Below are 18,681 nucleotides of genomic sequence, written 5' to 3' on the forward strand. Positions count from 1 at the left end.
TGTATCAGGGAGGTGTTCACTCCCACTTCCCAGGCTATACACAAAAACATGAAACAATGTAATTTGATCACTGATAGGCTGTATCCTTCGATACTTGTTTCCTCTAGAATGCCATTGCAAAACCTTGCAAAATGCAACAGACACTATTTTCCAGTATGAAAACATTTTCAGTGAACATGGATCAATACTTTCACAGACGACATTTATTTTGATCTTCATCGACAGAAATTTCAAACTTTAAATCTATGTCCGAGGTTTAGGGGGTTAAATTTGTATTGAACATAACGTCATTGATGTATATATATATATATATATATATATATATATTGATTGATAAATTCATCTATTTATATTGATATATTTCAGAACATCTCGTACAGCACCGTCAACACCTGAAGCAGAAATCAAACATATCCTCAGCGGTGACAGTCGTTCATCACTGATCAATAATGTAGATAATATGGACTCGCATAAAGCAAAAAGCAAAACGTAAGTTTTAACGAATTCTTTAATCGCGACAACGACAAACTTTTTCCCGATTGGAAATTTTTCATAAACGGTAGTAGATCTGCGAGTAAGTTTGTTAGCGATTGATTACGAGATTGTGCGGGGAGATGTTAGCTTGACCTTACACTGTAGCGACACCGGTGCATTTTATATTACATCAGTAAATGGACTTGACAGACCCTGTATCGGTCCCCGGGGTAAAATATGACTGATTCCTGGTAAACTGTTTTATTTTGTCACTTGTTGCGCTCTCTGACAGTAGAAGCTCTCCAGGGCGGAAAGAACATGGAAATAAGTGGAATAAATTGTTACATAGAAATATAAGCCGTGCGTTTGGGACCAATTTAGAACGGACCAAATCAATGTCGTGTGTGCACGTATGTTTTAAAATGTTATCACTGGTCCAGCTCTTGTGATCGACGGACAATTAGAGCAAAGTTTCTATTCACACACAGAGAATTGGTTTGAAATGGACTGAATTTGGAACTTGCTTTAAATAACGCAGTAATAATATTTACTGTTATACAGAAGTTTAGTTCATGTCGTGATGGCTTTTTTTGGTTTTTGCATTTGTAGACCGAGTCCAGAATTGAACAATCGCATCCGCAATACCTCCGGAGATTCACCAATCATGAACAAACACCGAGCGCATGACAAATTCCATAAATTGTTCCGCAACGTACCAGAAGATGAGGAGGTCATCAAACGTAAGTTTCAGTCGTAATCAGTGTGACATCTATACCTCGCGATACCTCGGGCTACCTCGCGATACCTCGCGATACCTCGGGCTACCTCGCGATACCTCGCGATACCTCGGGATACCTCGCGATACCTCGCGATACCTCGCGATACCTCGCGATACCTCGCGATACCTCGCGATACCTCGCGATACCTCGCGATACCTCGGGCTACAGCCGGTGTAGAGAAATGTATAATTACTACTTACAACGTCTGACAACATAATCGCATTGAACGTGATGACATTCCGTGTAAAAGAATCGTCTCTAAGCGTATCGATCTGATCGTTATAAACGATCAGTTGTAATCTGTGAAGTAGAACAGAAAACGCGTCGAGATTCAGTGTTGTATCAAGTCTTCTTTTTATACTCCTGTCCCTGTTTTTGGGATATTTCACGCTGTTTTGGAGTAAATATTTGGAATAGGTCTAAAAGTCACATTATTGTTATGCATTTTAAGACTTTTTTAAATGCACATGGAGCAACCGACTTTAGGGATGGGCCGGGTCATGGGTTCGAACCCCTTACATTACCAAAGTGTCCCCGGGCAAGACACTTACCCTCATTGCCTCTCTCTACCCAGCAGCAAATGGGTACCTGGCCTGATAGATGATTCCCAAGCGCTGAGTAGAGTTGCTCGGATGTTACATCTCCTCGGGGAGAGATGACTACATGGTTAGAATTAGATATACCGGGTCGGCTTGGGTAGAAATTCCAACTAATGGAAACATATATGTAAAGCGTTTTCTGAGCGTTCTGCATAAGCCTCATCATTATTATATACTCCAAAAATTATGTGAAATAGGAATGAAAAAATAGAATTCATTAACTAGTGAATATGATGTATGAATATGGTATTTCTATATTTGCAGAATTCTCTTGCGCATATTTTGCTGATATCCTGCTGCAAGGAAGTCTGTACATCACACAAAACTGGTTCTGCTTTCATTCCAAGATCGTCGGCAAGAAAAAAATCGTAAGTCGTAGCCATAGTTACACGAATTCCCGGTTTATAATTCTAGAAAAGAAAAAGAATTTTTCGACTGACATTCTAGAATTGAATAAGTCGTGTTGAGTGTTTCTAATGATGGCTGCCCAATGCCATTTATTCATTAAATGCCAGTCGCGCTTAATTCCGCTTCTCCTAGCCTGGTCGCCTTAGAGATACAATCAAATCAACTATCACCAGAGAAGCAGAAGTGACTGAAATAGAAGACCCGCTCGTGATAACACAACACGCAGCGTCACAGCACGTCTCAGAAAAAACATTATTTCAATGTACGAAAGAAATCCCACCCAAAGATGAAACCCATATTTCAGCTTTAGTTGCTTTCAAATGGCTCAATGCTTTAAACTTCTGCGTTTAAAGCTACACTGGATCTTCAGTGTCTAGCGCATAATCATCTACTTATTCTAAAGCATAAAACGATAATTCATCGTAGCGAATCTCTTTGTGATGTTGATGTTTTGTGTTTTATATTCAGATTGAAATACCGATTGAGAAAGTGGTCGACATCACACGCGAAAAAACTGCATTTATTATACCTAATGCTATAGGTGTAGTCACCGATACTGACAAGGTAAGTCACGATTGGGACAATTAGAAAATTAATCACTGGCGAAACTCTTGAATATCTTAAGATACAGAAAAGAATGCTAGTACTCAATCATCAGATGATACCGCATCATTCGAAATGATCTAAATTCATTTGAATGCATATATATATGTATATATATATAAAACTGAAACTGATAAAAGAAATTGTTGCTCTACTTTTCAAATGGAAGCCTCTACCCCCCCCCCCCCCCCCCGGTAATCTATCAATGTTGACAACTTATGTGCGTGTGAAGTTTTTTTTTATATTTTTCTCGTGTGGCATTAATTAATTTTATTTCCAAGAAAACCTGGGTTCATACACTGTTGTATTCGTGCTTAATGATTAAAGATGCAGTCAGAAACGCCGGGAACAATGCGTACACAACAGGAAAGAACATTTCATACACGCTGATTAGTTTATTCATTGTAATTACGAAGCGTTTTTCTCGGAAAATTGGGCTCGGTCTTAGCAGCCGTAATCAACCACAACAAACACATCCACCGACAAAACTATCATCATTTATCTCTTAGTTCGACGTGAGCAACATGCGAAATTACGAACGAAAAGTGTCGTTGCCGGGATGTTGTGCCTGATCAGTAGATTGGTTGATTAACGTAAATTCGCGTAGTCTTTCAGTAGTTGATGAAATTTTCGCAGAAAATTAGTAGTAGCTATATATAGCTATTACAAAACTATAGCCGCGATCACGCAAGCACTTTTGGGCCAACACCTGTTCACACAGGTGCCAAATCGGCCCTACCAAATTTTGGCATGGGTCAAATCATTGTGTGTTGACTGACTCACTTTGAGTATTGTTTAATATCAATTGAGTGACTAATCAGATACGGGCTTAATTTGGCTTGGGTCTGAGCTGTGCCAATTTGGCCGAATCATCTTGTGTGATCGCGGCTAATGTAAGAACTGGTTCTATTAATGGAGGGTGTAATATCTGTGGCGATATCTAGCGATATCATTGAGTTTGAATCTGTGTTTTGTATCAGAGTCTCGCGATACTACCAGGTTTGAATCTATACGAGTGACAATGCTTTTACTGCCTGCATATTTCCACATTCAGCCGCTCCTTGTTAAGAGATGAAAGACGCATTTAGCCGCGTATAACCGAACGTATAACCGACCGACCGGAGAGACTTTCATTGATTGCTCGAAATTGGTTTATACGCGATTCCACTTATGCGGTTTTAGCCTAGATTCACGGTTGTGTGACTTATCGCTATGAGGTTCAAGGGCGCTTGAATCACCTTGAAATAGAAAATCCCAGATTTAATTAATAAGATTAATATGTGATTTACATTTTCAGTATGTGTTCGGTTCGCTGATATCGAGAGATAGTACATTCCGTATAATGTTGAATTTATGGCGGAAGCACAATGGATGCCAGGTACGCATTACTTCCCTCCTCCCTCCCCCTGAAATCAATCCCCAGAACCAAACAACGCAACAGTGAAAACGATATCGTTGAAGTATGCCATTAATGTATTAATGCATAGAGACATTACTCAGTGTGTAGAAGATGATAGCCGACTCTATACAAATCTAAAAAGTGAAAAATCTAATTTATTTATCAAGAATTGAAGTCAAACGCAATGTCTTGGATTCTCTGTAGAGACCATCATCCGATGCCTTAATCTTTCATTTCAATTCTTGATGGATAAATTTTGTTTTTAATCTTTCAAATGTGTATAGGAATGTATTGTGGGTTATTATCTATTCTCCACGGCTGGTCTACCAAATTGCATTATAAGTTGTTGTTTTTTCGGAAACTCAATAAAAATGTTCACAGAGCCTTTATCATATTAGAAGCTGGGCCCGGGAAAAAATTACAACTGCAATTTGTAATGAGATATGCCATTAGGCAGAATATTCGCTCCCGATGGATTTCCGCTGCAAAATAATTTATAAAGTGAATTATTATAAGAGGATTGACAAATTAATTTCCCCCGTTGTGTGAAAACTTGTGAAACATCGGCGCGCGTACTAATTAGTAACAAGACACATCGGGATTATTGCGACTTGGTGTTTTCCGCTCTAGAGACTGAATTGAAATATCAGCCGCCCGCGTGAATTCGAGAGTTTGACGAACGTTTTGACGTCATTCGATAGAAAAAGCGCCATCCATTATTCGTAAAGGACGAATCTAAATTGAAATTTATGGATCGCCCACGCAATAACGTGCGTTAATTTTGATAAATCGGCGACTTTGTAGTAGACATATCGAACGAACTTGAGAACTTCAAATCTCGAGAAATCTGAATTCATTTCCTGAATTTGAAGAAAACCGATCAATTTTGCGTCTGCTCTAGTTGTCACACGAGCGTATTGCCGCGTGTTCACACTGTGTTATTCAGCACAGTCTAAATTCATCCGTTCCAGACAAAGCAATTTAGACCAGCTCCAGATCCAAATCTAGATCCAGATTCATTCTGAATTTCAAAACAAACTATTTCTCTGTGTGTGTCTAGTGACAGTTATTGCCTGTCAATCACAGTATTGTGTCTAGCTGGACCAGTGATAACAACTGTTTTAAAAACATGATTGATTTCGTCCATTATTTGGTCGTTTTCTCGAGTGCAAGCCATCAAACAGTAGTGTTCGAATGCTCTTGATAACCTGGGCGAACATCGGTTATCGAACATAGTCTAAACGAAACTGAATGTCAGTTAGTCGGAACTATAGTCTGGAAGTCGTTGACCACGCGATTGGTCGCTTTAGTTCTGACCAACTTCAAGATGGCTGTCACTGTGAAATGCGTTACAACTGAGACATAGTACATTCAGTTATCAGTTCCATTACCAGTCGTCTAACTACGCAAACCGAAGTTCCCTCTAGTATAACTCCTTGTATAACAACGCGCGCTCACTTACCAGTGCTGCATTTCAGCTACGAACGATATCGATTTATACGCCGAGACGTTTATTTTACCCACAGGAATTTGTTGTCGAATGTTTTTATTCGTTTGATTGCTTCATCCGACTTCATAAGGGACGAGATGTAGAAAACACGGAGGATTGTTTGTCGCGTAGAACCACGATAAAGGAATGAAAATGGATTGTAAACTCGGGTAGAAGTTTACTGGGTCTGATTATGATATACAATGAAATTCAATGAATGTTAGCTTCATTAATTCACGTTCTGTCCATTCGTCTTCTCCATATTCCGCAAATATTGAAGCAATTTCTCGGAAGTCTTCTCGGGTTTCGAAAGATGAATTTGATGGAATGTTTTTATGCTCTCTCCGTATTTTAGGCCGAGAGTAAATTTGCTGATTTGGACCCCTCTCTTCTTTCTCAAGGGGTAAGCTTGTCCTCGATACATCGGCATATATTATTATTATTATTATTATTATTAATATTATAAGTACCTTAGTCTTCTTACCTTCGTATTTTCAATAGCTCAATAGTTTTCAATAGTTTTGTTGATTCACATGGGCATTTTATAACTGTTACATAGAATACGCCTGATATATGGTAAATGCTTTGTCCAATTCTTTAGAAATATTCGATCTTATACCGTATAAGCTAAGCAGATTTCGTAATGAGCTTATTTCAATTAAATGCCCATGTGTTTCATATGATATTGCTGTTTTTTCATTCCTATGTATTTTTTTTTCTTGTCTGAGGAATTGTAAGATTCATATTGAGCATGGTACTATTATGATAGTTTTATGTATTTTTATATCACACTCGTGTATAAGAATGATCGAGATATAAGCTTCTAGACTGTTATGCACTAGATTCACCTAAGACAGTAAAGATGTAGCAGTTACTGGCTGTAGGAACAATATTGCTTTTAATAGTGCCTTTCATACTAGAAATTTGGATTTATGCTGTTAGCTTTTTAGGTTTAGGTACCTTTCATTTTATAGCTTATTGTTTTTACGATTTTTCATATATTTTTTTTCTGACAACTTTTCCATACAGTGTTTACATCCATTCATTCTCTTTTTTACTATTGTCCGCTTTAAAGAGTAAAAATTTTGTGATCAGTACATTTTTTCCAGCATTCATATCATCCATCAAACTGTTGGAATCAGTCGCTCGTAATCTGTGTAAATACACAGCGATGATATGATTACTTTTCAGGGTGACCACCTGGAAAACCTGGAAAACTAAGGGAACCAGAAAAAATAAAGAAAAAATCAGAGAAAATGCAGGAAATCTGACAAATTCTGCAAAAAAACCTGAAATTTTCATTAGAATTTGGAGAATGTTATTGACCACGTATTTCTTTATGAATACATGATTCATAAACGATGAATCAATTGAAACATTTAACCAAGAAATTCTTCGGGAATTTTGTGTTATATCATGGAAAATCAAGGAAAACTTGTAAATTTGTAATTTGTAAATTTGCATAAAGTGGTCACCCTGCATTTTATAAAACAATGATTTCCTTACCTGAATGCAAAACTTTTATTCACTCGCCTCAAAACTCAATAAACAATATTTATCATTGCAGGATATCGAATCATTTTCCGGTACTGAAAGTCTGACGTTTCTGCCCGACACATCGACGGTCACCGGTGACCTTGACATAACGACGACCGATTCAGAACTCGGCACGTGTTCAAGTTGCGATATTCTGCGCGAAACCGTGCCGAACGACGTGGCGGCGCCACCGTTCCCGACGCATCTCGTCTCGCGAAAACTGCCGCAAAAACGTAAAGAACCGAACAATAATCACATCGATATAAAACATCGACCAACTGACCAACAAATATCATATTTGAGAATATTACTGCCATATGTATTATTTTGTAAGTACTACCACCAAACGTGATACAGATATCACCTAAAACAGGGTGGCTACTCACCTATCAGAAAGATCTAGAAAAAACCGAGAAAACTCGGGGAATTTGACAAATTTTACCAAAAACTCAGGGAATTAGGATAATGCTGTTGACTGCGTGTTTCTTTATCAATTCATGATTCTATGAAAATGAATGAATTTTTACATTTCAAACCTAGAAATTTCTCTGATTCACTCAGGGAATTTTGTGTTATCACATGGAATACTCAGGGGATTTATAAATAAGCGGAAAGTGGCCACAGGAACAAGTTTTGACAAGAATAGACCCTCGATATTGAAGAAAAACTAGTACATTTAAGTGATGCTATGAGCCATTTTCAAAACTTTTTATTAAAAATGTTTCAAAGCAATGAAGACGAAAATTCACTTACTCTCCTGGGTTTTTCTTCGATATTACAGACTTTCCTTCGATGGAATCACGGAGACTGTCCCTCGTCTACGGAAACCAAAATTATTCTGATGCGTTTTAATGTGAATTGATTCTATTTTGCAGGGTTTGATCTCAGTGGACATTATAAATCATTCTGCCGATTTCTACTCAAGTTGCAGAGAATGCAACGAATCACATTGTTCATCACTCTGTGTATAGTTCTGTAAGTTTTTCAGTTTTTCGAACAGGTTTTTTGTCATTCACAAACAATCACATCCTCCCTCGGCAGGGATTCGAACCTGATAGCATCGCTACACTCAGCCACGGCACGAACCCCTGCCACACTAGACCAGGTGCGCAGGTACATGCGCAGCTTTAGCGCACGAAAACTTGCGGCACCAATCAGATTGCTTGTTGTATAATCGCTGAGATACATTTCACGGAAGAACTATAAATGGTAAAACCCGTGCTAAAATAAAACGGGATATCTGATTGGCTGATAATGATATCATCTAAGCTGCGCGTGTAGCTGCGCACCCGGTCTAGTGTGGCAGGGGTTCGTACCGTGGCAATCTCGACGCCATCAGGTTTGAATCCCTGCCAGGGGAGGATGAAACAATCATTACTCGTTTGTTAAGTAGAGAAATATTACACAAAAGCCGACCCAATCCAGTATGAGACGTGAAGTGTAAGAAATTATTGATTAAGTTCCTCGTTGTGTTGGGTTTGAGTAGGCGCTTGTCATCATACTCGATTACATCTACACGCTTATAATTCTCTTCTGATGTTTTTTTCTTACAGCATCTTTTTCTTCGTGTTATCGGCGTCTGTGTTGGCGTACAAGGTTATGGTATTACAGGCGCAAATCGATGGACGTATTCCCGTGCAGCAGCAACAGCAGCCGCTATCAGCCGATACAGTCGCGTCGCATACCTCTTACCTGTATCGAAATCTCTATCATCTCAACAACGAACGACACATCGCGACTGTTGAAAAACTACACAGCGTTCTCAGCGCCAATATACAAGTTCTCGAAGATGTAAGTTCTGAGATAACTGTTTAGATTGGGTTGAATTTCTGGGCAGTTTGAATCATCGATATTGGCACCTCGATTCAATCCCGCAGTTCTAGAATGATATTCGGCTTCATACTCTAAATTAAGGCTACCCTGAACTAGAAACCTTAGTCTACGTAAGAAATATCTACAGCTCTTCTGTTTCCTTCTAATCTCTTTCTTTGTTCTCTTACTTTCATCGGGTGCTTTAAAGGCTTTTCAAGGCAAATATAGAAAAGCGCTCTCCTCTCTAGTATTAAAGTGCATTTTTCTAGCATTTTGATTCGTTAACTTTCTACTGCTTTTATATCAAATATATGTTGAGTTGAATTGAATCGAGGACAATTTACTGAGTTTTATGAAACTGAGAAAGAATTTTGTGCTTACCGGTAATGACTTCTGTTAATATGACGCCCATAATTGAAGAGCACCTGGAGCACTGCACTGAGATGTTCTATCACCATGTATAGGGGAACATGGATAGAGCATGGGATTTTGCCACCTGAAATACCATCACATATTCTAAATGATTTTATTTCTTGCAGGTGCATCGATCGTTGAAGACGTTGGAGAACACACATTTATCTCAACAAAACCAATACAAAAACAACAATAAACAACCGTACGATGCTGGACATTGTACGACGGACTCACCGCATGAAGACTGCATCAAATTCACATCTTCGAATGGCGTCGATCCTGATGTACCTCCGTGAAAACATAAAACCACGTAAAACACACAGCCTGACGTTGGCAGTATTAGGAGGGACTGTTTCGTATCGGAGTCAAGAGTGAAATATTTCTACTTTTTGACGATATTGTTTTGGTGTAACAATCACGTGTGAACACTGCTATTTCATATAGTTAACTCACAGTTTGGTCTTCACAGCGAGAGACTGCTGACCACTTCTATTACACACAGTCATGTACTTAACGAACTGTAGAAGTGATACTTTATCTAGTCAGCTGAATATTTGTGTTGTTTTGTTATTATTTTTAGATACAAATACGCTCTTTTTGTACACATCTCCTGTTTTGAAGTTAACTTCCATATATTTAAAGCCTTTTAATCGATCTTGAATACGATTTGAAATATTGCCCGGTCTTGAGAAAATCTTATTGAAAAGTTTCTTCCTGTATATGTCCAATAATATGTACTTACTTATAGTTATAGTCACCTGTTTAACTATAAAGGTATTTACATAATCATCGTTTTATCCAGTTTTATTTGTTGTCCGTCTATTTGAAAATAAGAATCTTTACGACAGTGTACGAGAATGTTTTTCTAAAGGTCTCAAAAACTGGGGCACTGAAAGTCCTCATAAGGGTAATGTTACTTGCATCATATGTTTAGTGTGGTGATACGGCAGTAAATCAGTGAATATTGATAAAAGGTTTTCTTGTAAAGCAGACCTGAACCCCTGACTGTAAATAGTAATACTGCATGATCAGCTTCTGAGTTGAGAAAATGATCTAGCGATAATTGGTGGTACTGACAGAAATTATAGACTTACGAGCATTTTCTGAAGTTGTTTAGAAAAATGCAGATTAGGGGTTCAAGTTTTCACAGCACTCTACATATCATGTGTTGGTGCTTTGTAAAAGAAAGAATTTCATGAATATTGTCAATGTTAGGAATTTTGTAAGATTATGGTAGGATATGTTGTTATTTCAAGTGCTGTCTACCAGAAGAGTATTTCCTCATCGCATCCTTACACACTGGTACATGTATAAAACATCGGCCGACCAGAATGGAGATTTTCATTTAATACAAACCCTATCAAAGGTTATCCTTACTTTGTAGAACTTTCAGGGTTTTGAGTTATACATCTGAAGTGATAGTATGTTTAATGTACTACTGCGATTGATGTTATTCTGGATGTCGTATTTTGATATTTTAGTGTTCAATAAATTGCGAGACCTGGTTTCATATTTAAGACTAATGAAGCTCTTCATTAAAAACCCTTTTGAAAAGCAGGCATTCTCGAGAGTTTTATTATGACAAATCTTTAAATGTAGACAGCATTGACATTGGCATCGCTAACCATAATCTGATAGACATATCCAAAACAGAATCAATTAGTCGTAATGACTGATATTAGGCTGTGACTTGTTTGTTTTAAAATCTGTTTTTTTAAAGTAGTGCATTTAGTTATAAGTTATTTATATGAAGTTAAGATCTGATCGAAAAGTGACGATCTCTGCAATATCGATAAAATCATTCCCATTCGCGATGGTTCATACAATGCTGCCATCTGTGCAAAATTACTAGAACTAGATACCTAGCTACAGAGATATTCTCAAATGCTAATCAGGTGTACTGTATCTTTGAAACTGATCGTTCAATATCGAAATTCTTGCCATTTTAGATAATTTTCGGTACTTAAAAAGTTACTCAACTGCCAAGTTTCCTTTGCGAATATCGAGTATTACATTGTATTTAGATGTTGTTATTACAGCTCATTAGGGATATTGACGTTGTATGTCTCAGATAAAGGCCACAATCGCATCGCATCGAAACTGACCTTAGTAAAAACTAGAAGCGGTTACGCCGTAGCAGGGCTATGGAATTCATAATATTTAAATGTAAAGCTGATGTACATCATCGTTATGTTATAACCGTACATGTATATGTATATGTTTAATTGTTTCTCATATCTGTGCAAAGTACTCGTGTTGTACAGTATGTGCGTGTACATATTTCACATCGATTATTTGTAATCTCTTCACTAACAAACTACCACAGTATTCGACATCGTTTTATTCGACGTTGAAAATCATGTGCTTCTTTGTCAATTCAGAATCGAGCGAAGCCGATGAAAGACGTTGATATTTTTGAACTGACTGCGACATCGAGATATTTCATAAAGTGTCTTACAGATTTTTCAAATTGTTTTTATGAACTATCTACGTGTAGTTGGTCCTTCCTTTAACCGATTTAAGATTTTCAAAGTTCTTGAAAGTCCTTTAAATTCTAAATACATTTTGGTCGTAATCTGGTCGGATGCATCCTTTGTTTGACTTGGAATTCTAGGCAACCTGGATAGTTTTTCGGCCTAGAAGATCAAATGAGCTTCAAGGGATGTCTTAAAGCGATTGAATTGAATTCAAGAATTTTTCATTTGAGCTTGAATTGGTAAATTCCCCAAAAAAATGTCTTACGCACCAAATCGCATACTATATGTCGTATATAAACAGTGCCTACAAACGGTCTTCGCTCAAAATATTTCGATTGTGAATCCTCTTCCACAAAGCTATGTCTTTCTGCAGGGTAAAATTTTCTTGATCTGTCGAATTCTCGTGGGGAGGAATCGGACTTTGTAAATCCATGATGTTTGTGAAGTTTAGGAGTATATGTCAGCATTGAGTGCCAAATGATTAGTTTTGTATAATTATAGTTGAAATATTAAAACTCTTTCCTCGAACTGCGTGGAGAAAGGGAATTTCTCTTTTTAGTTTTATCGAATGACATTTACTCCTAGACTGGACTTTTGAATAGTTAATGACATGGATATTGTTTAGCCGAGCTCAGCCGAGTTTAATTACGACCCTGATGGTTTGAACGCAGACCCGTCGTAAGCCAAATCACAAGGATAGAACAAGCTCTAATTGCTGCGACCGATCTTAACGTTGTAGCCAATCAGCGACGAGCATTACGTCACATGTCTTTTCGACTCTGCGATGATCGAGTGCTCTTAAGATCGGTAATCGGTGGTCACGTTTTTACTAATGCTGTTCTTACGACATTCTGATCAGGTCGTATATAAGTCATCCTGAGCTCGGCTTTATGTTTGAAAGTGCATTAGTATGATTGGCTTGAATGGATACATTGTAAATACTAATGAATTGTTGTAGAGTATGGACTCATCCTTTAGCTGCTTCTGTGATAGCGCCGCCATTTTTGTGCAATTTTTATTTCCGAATTCCCTTAACTATAGTAAGCGCGCATTAGAGTTACTTTATCATTCTTTGTCCTGTGACTTCTGTTTTTGGTTTTTAGCGTAAAATGTGCATCATATTACTGCTAACATTAGTGAATATTGTGTTTGGTTTTATAGTCAAGAAGAACACGTTAGACTTTTGGCAAAAACTTGAAAAGTATAATGTGACATTTATCGCAGATTGTTGGTCTGTAGTTTTGTCAGCTGAGTACATGCACCCCCTCACTTCATATCAGTTTGTTTGATGAAATCCATCAGATTGCCAGTGATGATACTTATAACCTAAGAACGGATAACAGCTGCTCCGGCGGAACTAACGTTTGGTCATTAAAACTCGATTTAAACGAGTTTTTATGAGTAAATATTTTAGAGATATCCGGGTCATTTTGTGACTTTTAATTGCTTAAGAAATCGCATTATTTAAGGATGTTTAGCACTTTAATCGTAACAGTACAATTAGAATAACAGGTCAAAGAGTGCTGCGATGGTTTCATTGTTTCATTTGTAACTTGAAGCAGTGTCGATATTCATTCCGTGTTCATATTTCAACTGATACAGATCTTATACAAATGGAATTGATATATTTCGTCGCGTTTTTGTGAAAAAGTCACCTGTTTTCACGATTTGCTTCACAGAATTTTATCTCTTTTTTTTTAGTCTGAAACGTTATCAATCCATTATCGTTTAGATTTCTACTTGCTATACGCGTTCGTTTGACAAGAACCGGTATTGTTGAAAGTTACAGCTTCAGTTGCCGACTGAATGATAATATTCGACCCAGAATTAGTGCACTTATATATTAACGTTATTCCAGTTATAACCGATCGTTATTTGTACTTAATGTCAACTTATCAACTTCATCATAAACATATGAAAGCCCATTAAACATTTGTGTAATACGATGAAAGCATTTATTGCAGTCCTGAATTTTAGTGGCTTTTCTAGTGGCATGAATGTAACAGTGGTGAGACTCGTCCCTACTCAGCCGCGGTAAATGGCTAAATTGTAACCACAGATGATTTCATTGCATATGATAAAAATCATCTTCATTTTTCTGAACGTTTTCTCAATATTTGGCTATGAATTCAGATCACACAAAAATGATTCAGCCCGGGTCAAACTGGCAGGGACGAGACCCCAGTCAAACCTGTCGACCCATGTCTGATTAGAGAGTGCGTGAACATGTAAATGACTCACTCGTTGCTAAAATCATCGACTCTGAAAATCTGATTTTGAGTCCATGCTAAAAATGAAATCGAAATGGTGAAAACCTTGCGATCACGGCTTAAGATGATTGCATCAGTTTCTGCACTGAGTAGGGTCAATTCTCTTGCGGTTATGTGTACATTGAAACTCGAATTCCACGGGAGATGTTTTTTTTTCTCATGATTCTGATCTCTATACGTACATTATTTGCTTTGACTATCACGTGTTTGTTGCGGCCAGAAAAAGAATAAATCAGATGCTAATTTTCAACGCAAATTTAATCCGTAAATAACTGATAATTAGAATTTTACTATCCCAGGCAAAAGTGCAGAATTATTAGGAGAATCATTCATTTGAAAAAAATCTGTTGGTTTTCTTTTTCGGGGTAAATTTTTATTAGTAAAAATAGTGTTCATGTTTTAAAAGAATTCACGCGAATATTTTGGTCGTTTTTGTTGTTATTACCATATAACCAATAAAGCATTGTTGAAATATGATTGCGTATAATATTATTATACATATATTATATATTTTTAATTGGAAGTGATATATACATCAGATGTGGTGAGAAATAGACGACAGGTCTTAGACTCGGAATAAATATGATGAGTAAAGAATACATGCACTTTGTATTTTTGTTTTGTTTTGTTTTAGCATTCTGGGGCTGGTTGCATAGTCATGGCTAAGACTTAAGACCGGACTTAGACCAACTTAGTTCTATAGCCAATCTAACAATAGTCTTAAGATTTAAGTCCACTTTTGGACTTTAGCCACGACTGTGCAACCTGGACTTGTGAACGAATACGCGCCGTTGAATGTTACACAATTCCCTTTTTTGAATAAAAAGAAAACACCGAACTGATCAGGATTAAGCAACTCCCATCGGCTTTAGTATCGGCAGCGATCCGTACCGAAAGTTAACTTAAAAATATCGATACGTTAAAATTTATTATTAGAAATCCGAATTTTTGGTTTTCAATTAAGAAGGAAGCATTATCAAGGAATTTGGTTCTTTATATCATCACCTTTCTCCAGTCAGTAATATCGGATATTCTGATTTTAGTCCATGTTTCGTCTATATATTCGACAGTAGTTCTGGATCCAAGAAAGACTTATTCAACGATATTTTTTTCACTGTACCAAAGACGAGCAAGACCACAACCTCCGATAATGTCTGTTCTACCCGCTGCTTAATTTACTAATTCAAGCCTTTTTCAACAGTGTCGGGATCGACTGAGTTAATTGCTAGAAAGCAAACTCTATTTCGAGTCAAATGTTAACCGTCAGTGTAAAAATCTATCTTGAAAGATGTACGCCCCATGAGAACTGGGCGTTACGCTCACCTCCATGATGATAGTATATTTCCTCAAACAACAGTAAAAAGAGGTTTGCATAAACTGGCGGCCTATTTTTAAGACGTAAAAGTATATCTAATCTAAGTGCGTCGACCTGAATCATTAAAATGCTGGGTAAAAAGCAAGTTTCGAGATGAAGATAGAATCCCACAATGATAACGAAAAGTCCGACAATGTTACTTTGAGCTAGTGTAGTTTATTCAACGTTTCGACTATCCTAATAGTCATCTTCAGGAATAATGTCATTTCGTTATCATTGTGGGATTCTCTCTTCATCGCTTCAACACGGAGTAAGTGTTTTATCAATCGTGAAGTTTCGAGATGACAGTTTAAAGCCTCATTGTTCCATCAAAATTTAACTTATGAATTTTGTTGAAAGAGGTCGGGGTATAGGAGATCGTTGGCGGGATTTGTCTCGAACTGTTGACGGATATTGTTATATAGTAATATTGATTGTGTGACGTAAGTGTGACGTAAGAGTCACGTGATTTTGTAGAGGGAGCGTTGACGCTACAGAGAAGCGTGTTTGAGATGGAAAAATATAGATATGTTCAATCGAAGTTAATCGTTTGTCCTCTAAGGGTTTAATCCACTCGATACTCGGTACCTGAAGCAAAAGAGAGAGGAGATCAATACAACAATATATATGGCCATTCACTCATTCACTTACCAAGTAAATTCACTGTCCATTGTGCACAGAGGAGGATTCTTATTCGATAAGCAAAAGAAGTACTGAAGTCAAGTGAATAATATTCGTTTTTGCACCTTTAGGTTTTTCTTAGGACGTTTGCATTTTTAACATACGTTTGTATAACCATTGACTGGGTCAGGTGTAGAATAAATGCTCTTTTCTAACACACGATCAATTACAAAACCCGTTTTCATTATGAATTCACCTGTTGAAGAAAGTAACTGTCTTCATCGATAATAAAAAAGTGATCAAGCGTTCCGTCAGACGATACTAAAACCTTTGATAGAATTTTGTTTGAATATTCCAACACGAGCCCGATTATTTTTGCGCTAGTTTCGCGTATAAAATTTGTTACACGAGTCAATGATCGATCAATCACGACCAGTTGTATACGAGTGAGTGAGGACATTTTTTTCAAGTTTTACAAATAGTCTTCTTATACAAGTTTACAGTTCATCTCCATACTAAGCACCACTCGAGGTTAGACCAAACCAAACCGATGATAAGTTCGCTGTAAGATAAACAGCTTTGATGGATGAAAATCGCGCGTACACTCTCAACGTAAGTTTTCATCGAAAGTAAATAGAAGGAAGGTAGATTTCTTTTTAGACCAAAAAGCTTTGACAACATTTTTCTCGTGTTCTGGGATAAAGTATGTATATACATTATATACAGCAGCAAATTGCCTACACACATAGTCAACAACTAATTGATTTATCATTTCTAATATATGGCCTCGTACACTATATATATTTTAGTTAAACTTTTTTCTCAAGTCTATTATCTATGATTAGTCTCCAGAATTGCGGCTTCCGTCGGTCAACAACATGGGAGGACAAGAACTGGTTTCAAGAAGAAAACGTAAGGGTTTTTCATTACTTTCTTTGATTGAGGAGAAATGACTTTAGATTTGTTCGACCGTTTGTCCGACCATTGATTGGATTGAGTGATTTAACGAATGATTCAATTTTGGCTTTTAAAGAAATGATTATCATTGGGTACTATCACCGTAATTACACATTTATGTATGATATTCCAATTCAAAGCAATATCGTTTGTCAAAGAAGACTGAATCTTAATAAGTTGACTTTCAATTGTTAAAACAGAAACCAAACTAGTGAGGGATTGGTGGTACCATCGTGTTGAATCTACTAGCAGCAGCAAAAAGAACAAAAGCATCACTTCAAATAAACTGCCTCAAGTCTCCAAACCAAACATTCACATTCGCAAGTTGCGTCCTTCGTTACAATGGATGGAAGCCATTTACGAGTAAGTGTTTAACCCAAAATTCCGATATTACGCATATTCTCATCTCATAAACAGTTTCGAGAGAATAGATTATCTTTTTTTTAACATTTTGGATCAGAATGTAGGATGTGTGGATGGAATATTGATATATAACGAATCTTGTTATACATCGACGGGGGTATTTTCTAGATGGGTGAATTCTATCGACCATTTGACAGTGCACATGTACAGATGTTTCAAATCTGATTTATTAACAATTTATAAATCAAGTCAAGCACTATGAGTCGATAAAACCTTCATGTGTTATTACTACTACTGTATGTTGATCTATATAGTGGTAATAGACTCGGAATCAACTGAAATTGACGCATCGAGGCAAATTCTTAGAAGTTACAGCATTCGTATAATATATCAGCGCAGTAGGGCGAAAGAAATAGCACCGAGGTTGACCCTCGCTTCAGACGTTTAGGCGTGGCAGCGTTTTCCCTAAGAAAGCATTTTCTTTACTTCCGGGCCCTCCACGTCCAATTTTCCTGGATCCGCCCTGATCCCCAGATTAAAATGAAATATTTCTATTGGTTTGATCTCGTTTTGTATATGACTCTCGCAGATTTTAGCGTCAATTTTCAGGCATGAAATCGAACCACGTCCGCAATACGGAAATGAAATACAAGTGGCTACCCCGGTTATAGATGGTATTACCTGGAAACAGAGCCACGCTCATCAAACCACTGAAAACACTATGTTTATCAAAGCTAGTCGAACTGCACCGAATCGACATCATTTCATCAGTCCTGAATGGGTTTCAGAAAATGTCCTACGGAGCAGACTCGGTCGCGGCTTAGTCTATGGTTGGATATGAAGTGAATTATTTGATTTTTTTCAATAATATTTGAACATATAAAACGAGTACACGCATTCTTAGATCAAGTGTCTCAGAGGTTCCACGAAAAGGATTAATACATTTTCATTAACGTCTCGCGAGGGTTCGAATCTTTTTTGCCAAGTAGAAAACCGTCAATTATACAGTCCATGTCCAGGCGAGTGTTACCGAGTCCAGATATTCGTCATCAATGATTCATTCAGTTATTTGTAGAGAGCCTTCTTTTTAAACCCCCACACGATTGTACGGAATTTTCTAAGAAAT

At 37.3% G+C, this 18,681-nt stretch overlaps 1 protein-coding gene across 3 annotated transcripts in view; it reads left to right on the forward strand.

The window, feature by feature from the left end:
* LOC141905819 (uncharacterized) overlaps window positions 1-14,831 on the forward strand; it is a 43,390-nt gene extending 28,559 nt beyond the window's left edge. For 2 of the 3 annotated variants that reach the window (XM_074794868.1, XM_074794866.1), the window contains exons 3-12: window positions 367-489; window positions 1,084-1,214; window positions 2,117-2,220; window positions 2,729-2,824; window positions 4,161-4,241; window positions 6,107-6,154; window positions 7,319-7,616; window positions 8,163-8,262; window positions 8,841-9,078; window positions 9,639-14,831. In XM_074794868.1, coding sequence (XP_074650969.1) covers window positions 367-489; window positions 1,084-1,214; window positions 2,117-2,220; window positions 2,729-2,824; window positions 4,161-4,241; window positions 6,107-6,154; window positions 7,319-7,616; window positions 8,163-8,262; window positions 8,841-9,078; window positions 9,639-9,809 — 1,390 coding nt within the window. In that variant the 3' untranslated portion in view covers window positions 9,810-14,831. The remainder of the gene's footprint in view (window positions 1-366; window positions 490-1,083; window positions 1,215-2,116; window positions 2,221-2,728; window positions 2,825-4,160; window positions 4,242-6,106; window positions 6,155-7,318; window positions 7,617-8,162; window positions 8,263-8,840; window positions 9,079-9,638) is intronic. The other variant, XM_074794867.1, reaches the window with a different exon arrangement.
* The last annotated feature ends 3,850 nt before the right edge of the window (window positions 14,832-18,681 follow it).

The sequence above is a fragment of the Tubulanus polymorphus genome, chromosome 5 (assembly GCF_964204645.1).
Source record: "Tubulanus polymorphus chromosome 5, tnTubPoly1.2, whole genome shotgun sequence".
Classification (NCBI taxonomy): domain Eukaryota; kingdom Metazoa; phylum Nemertea; class Palaeonemertea; order Tubulaniformes; family Tubulanidae; genus Tubulanus; species Tubulanus polymorphus.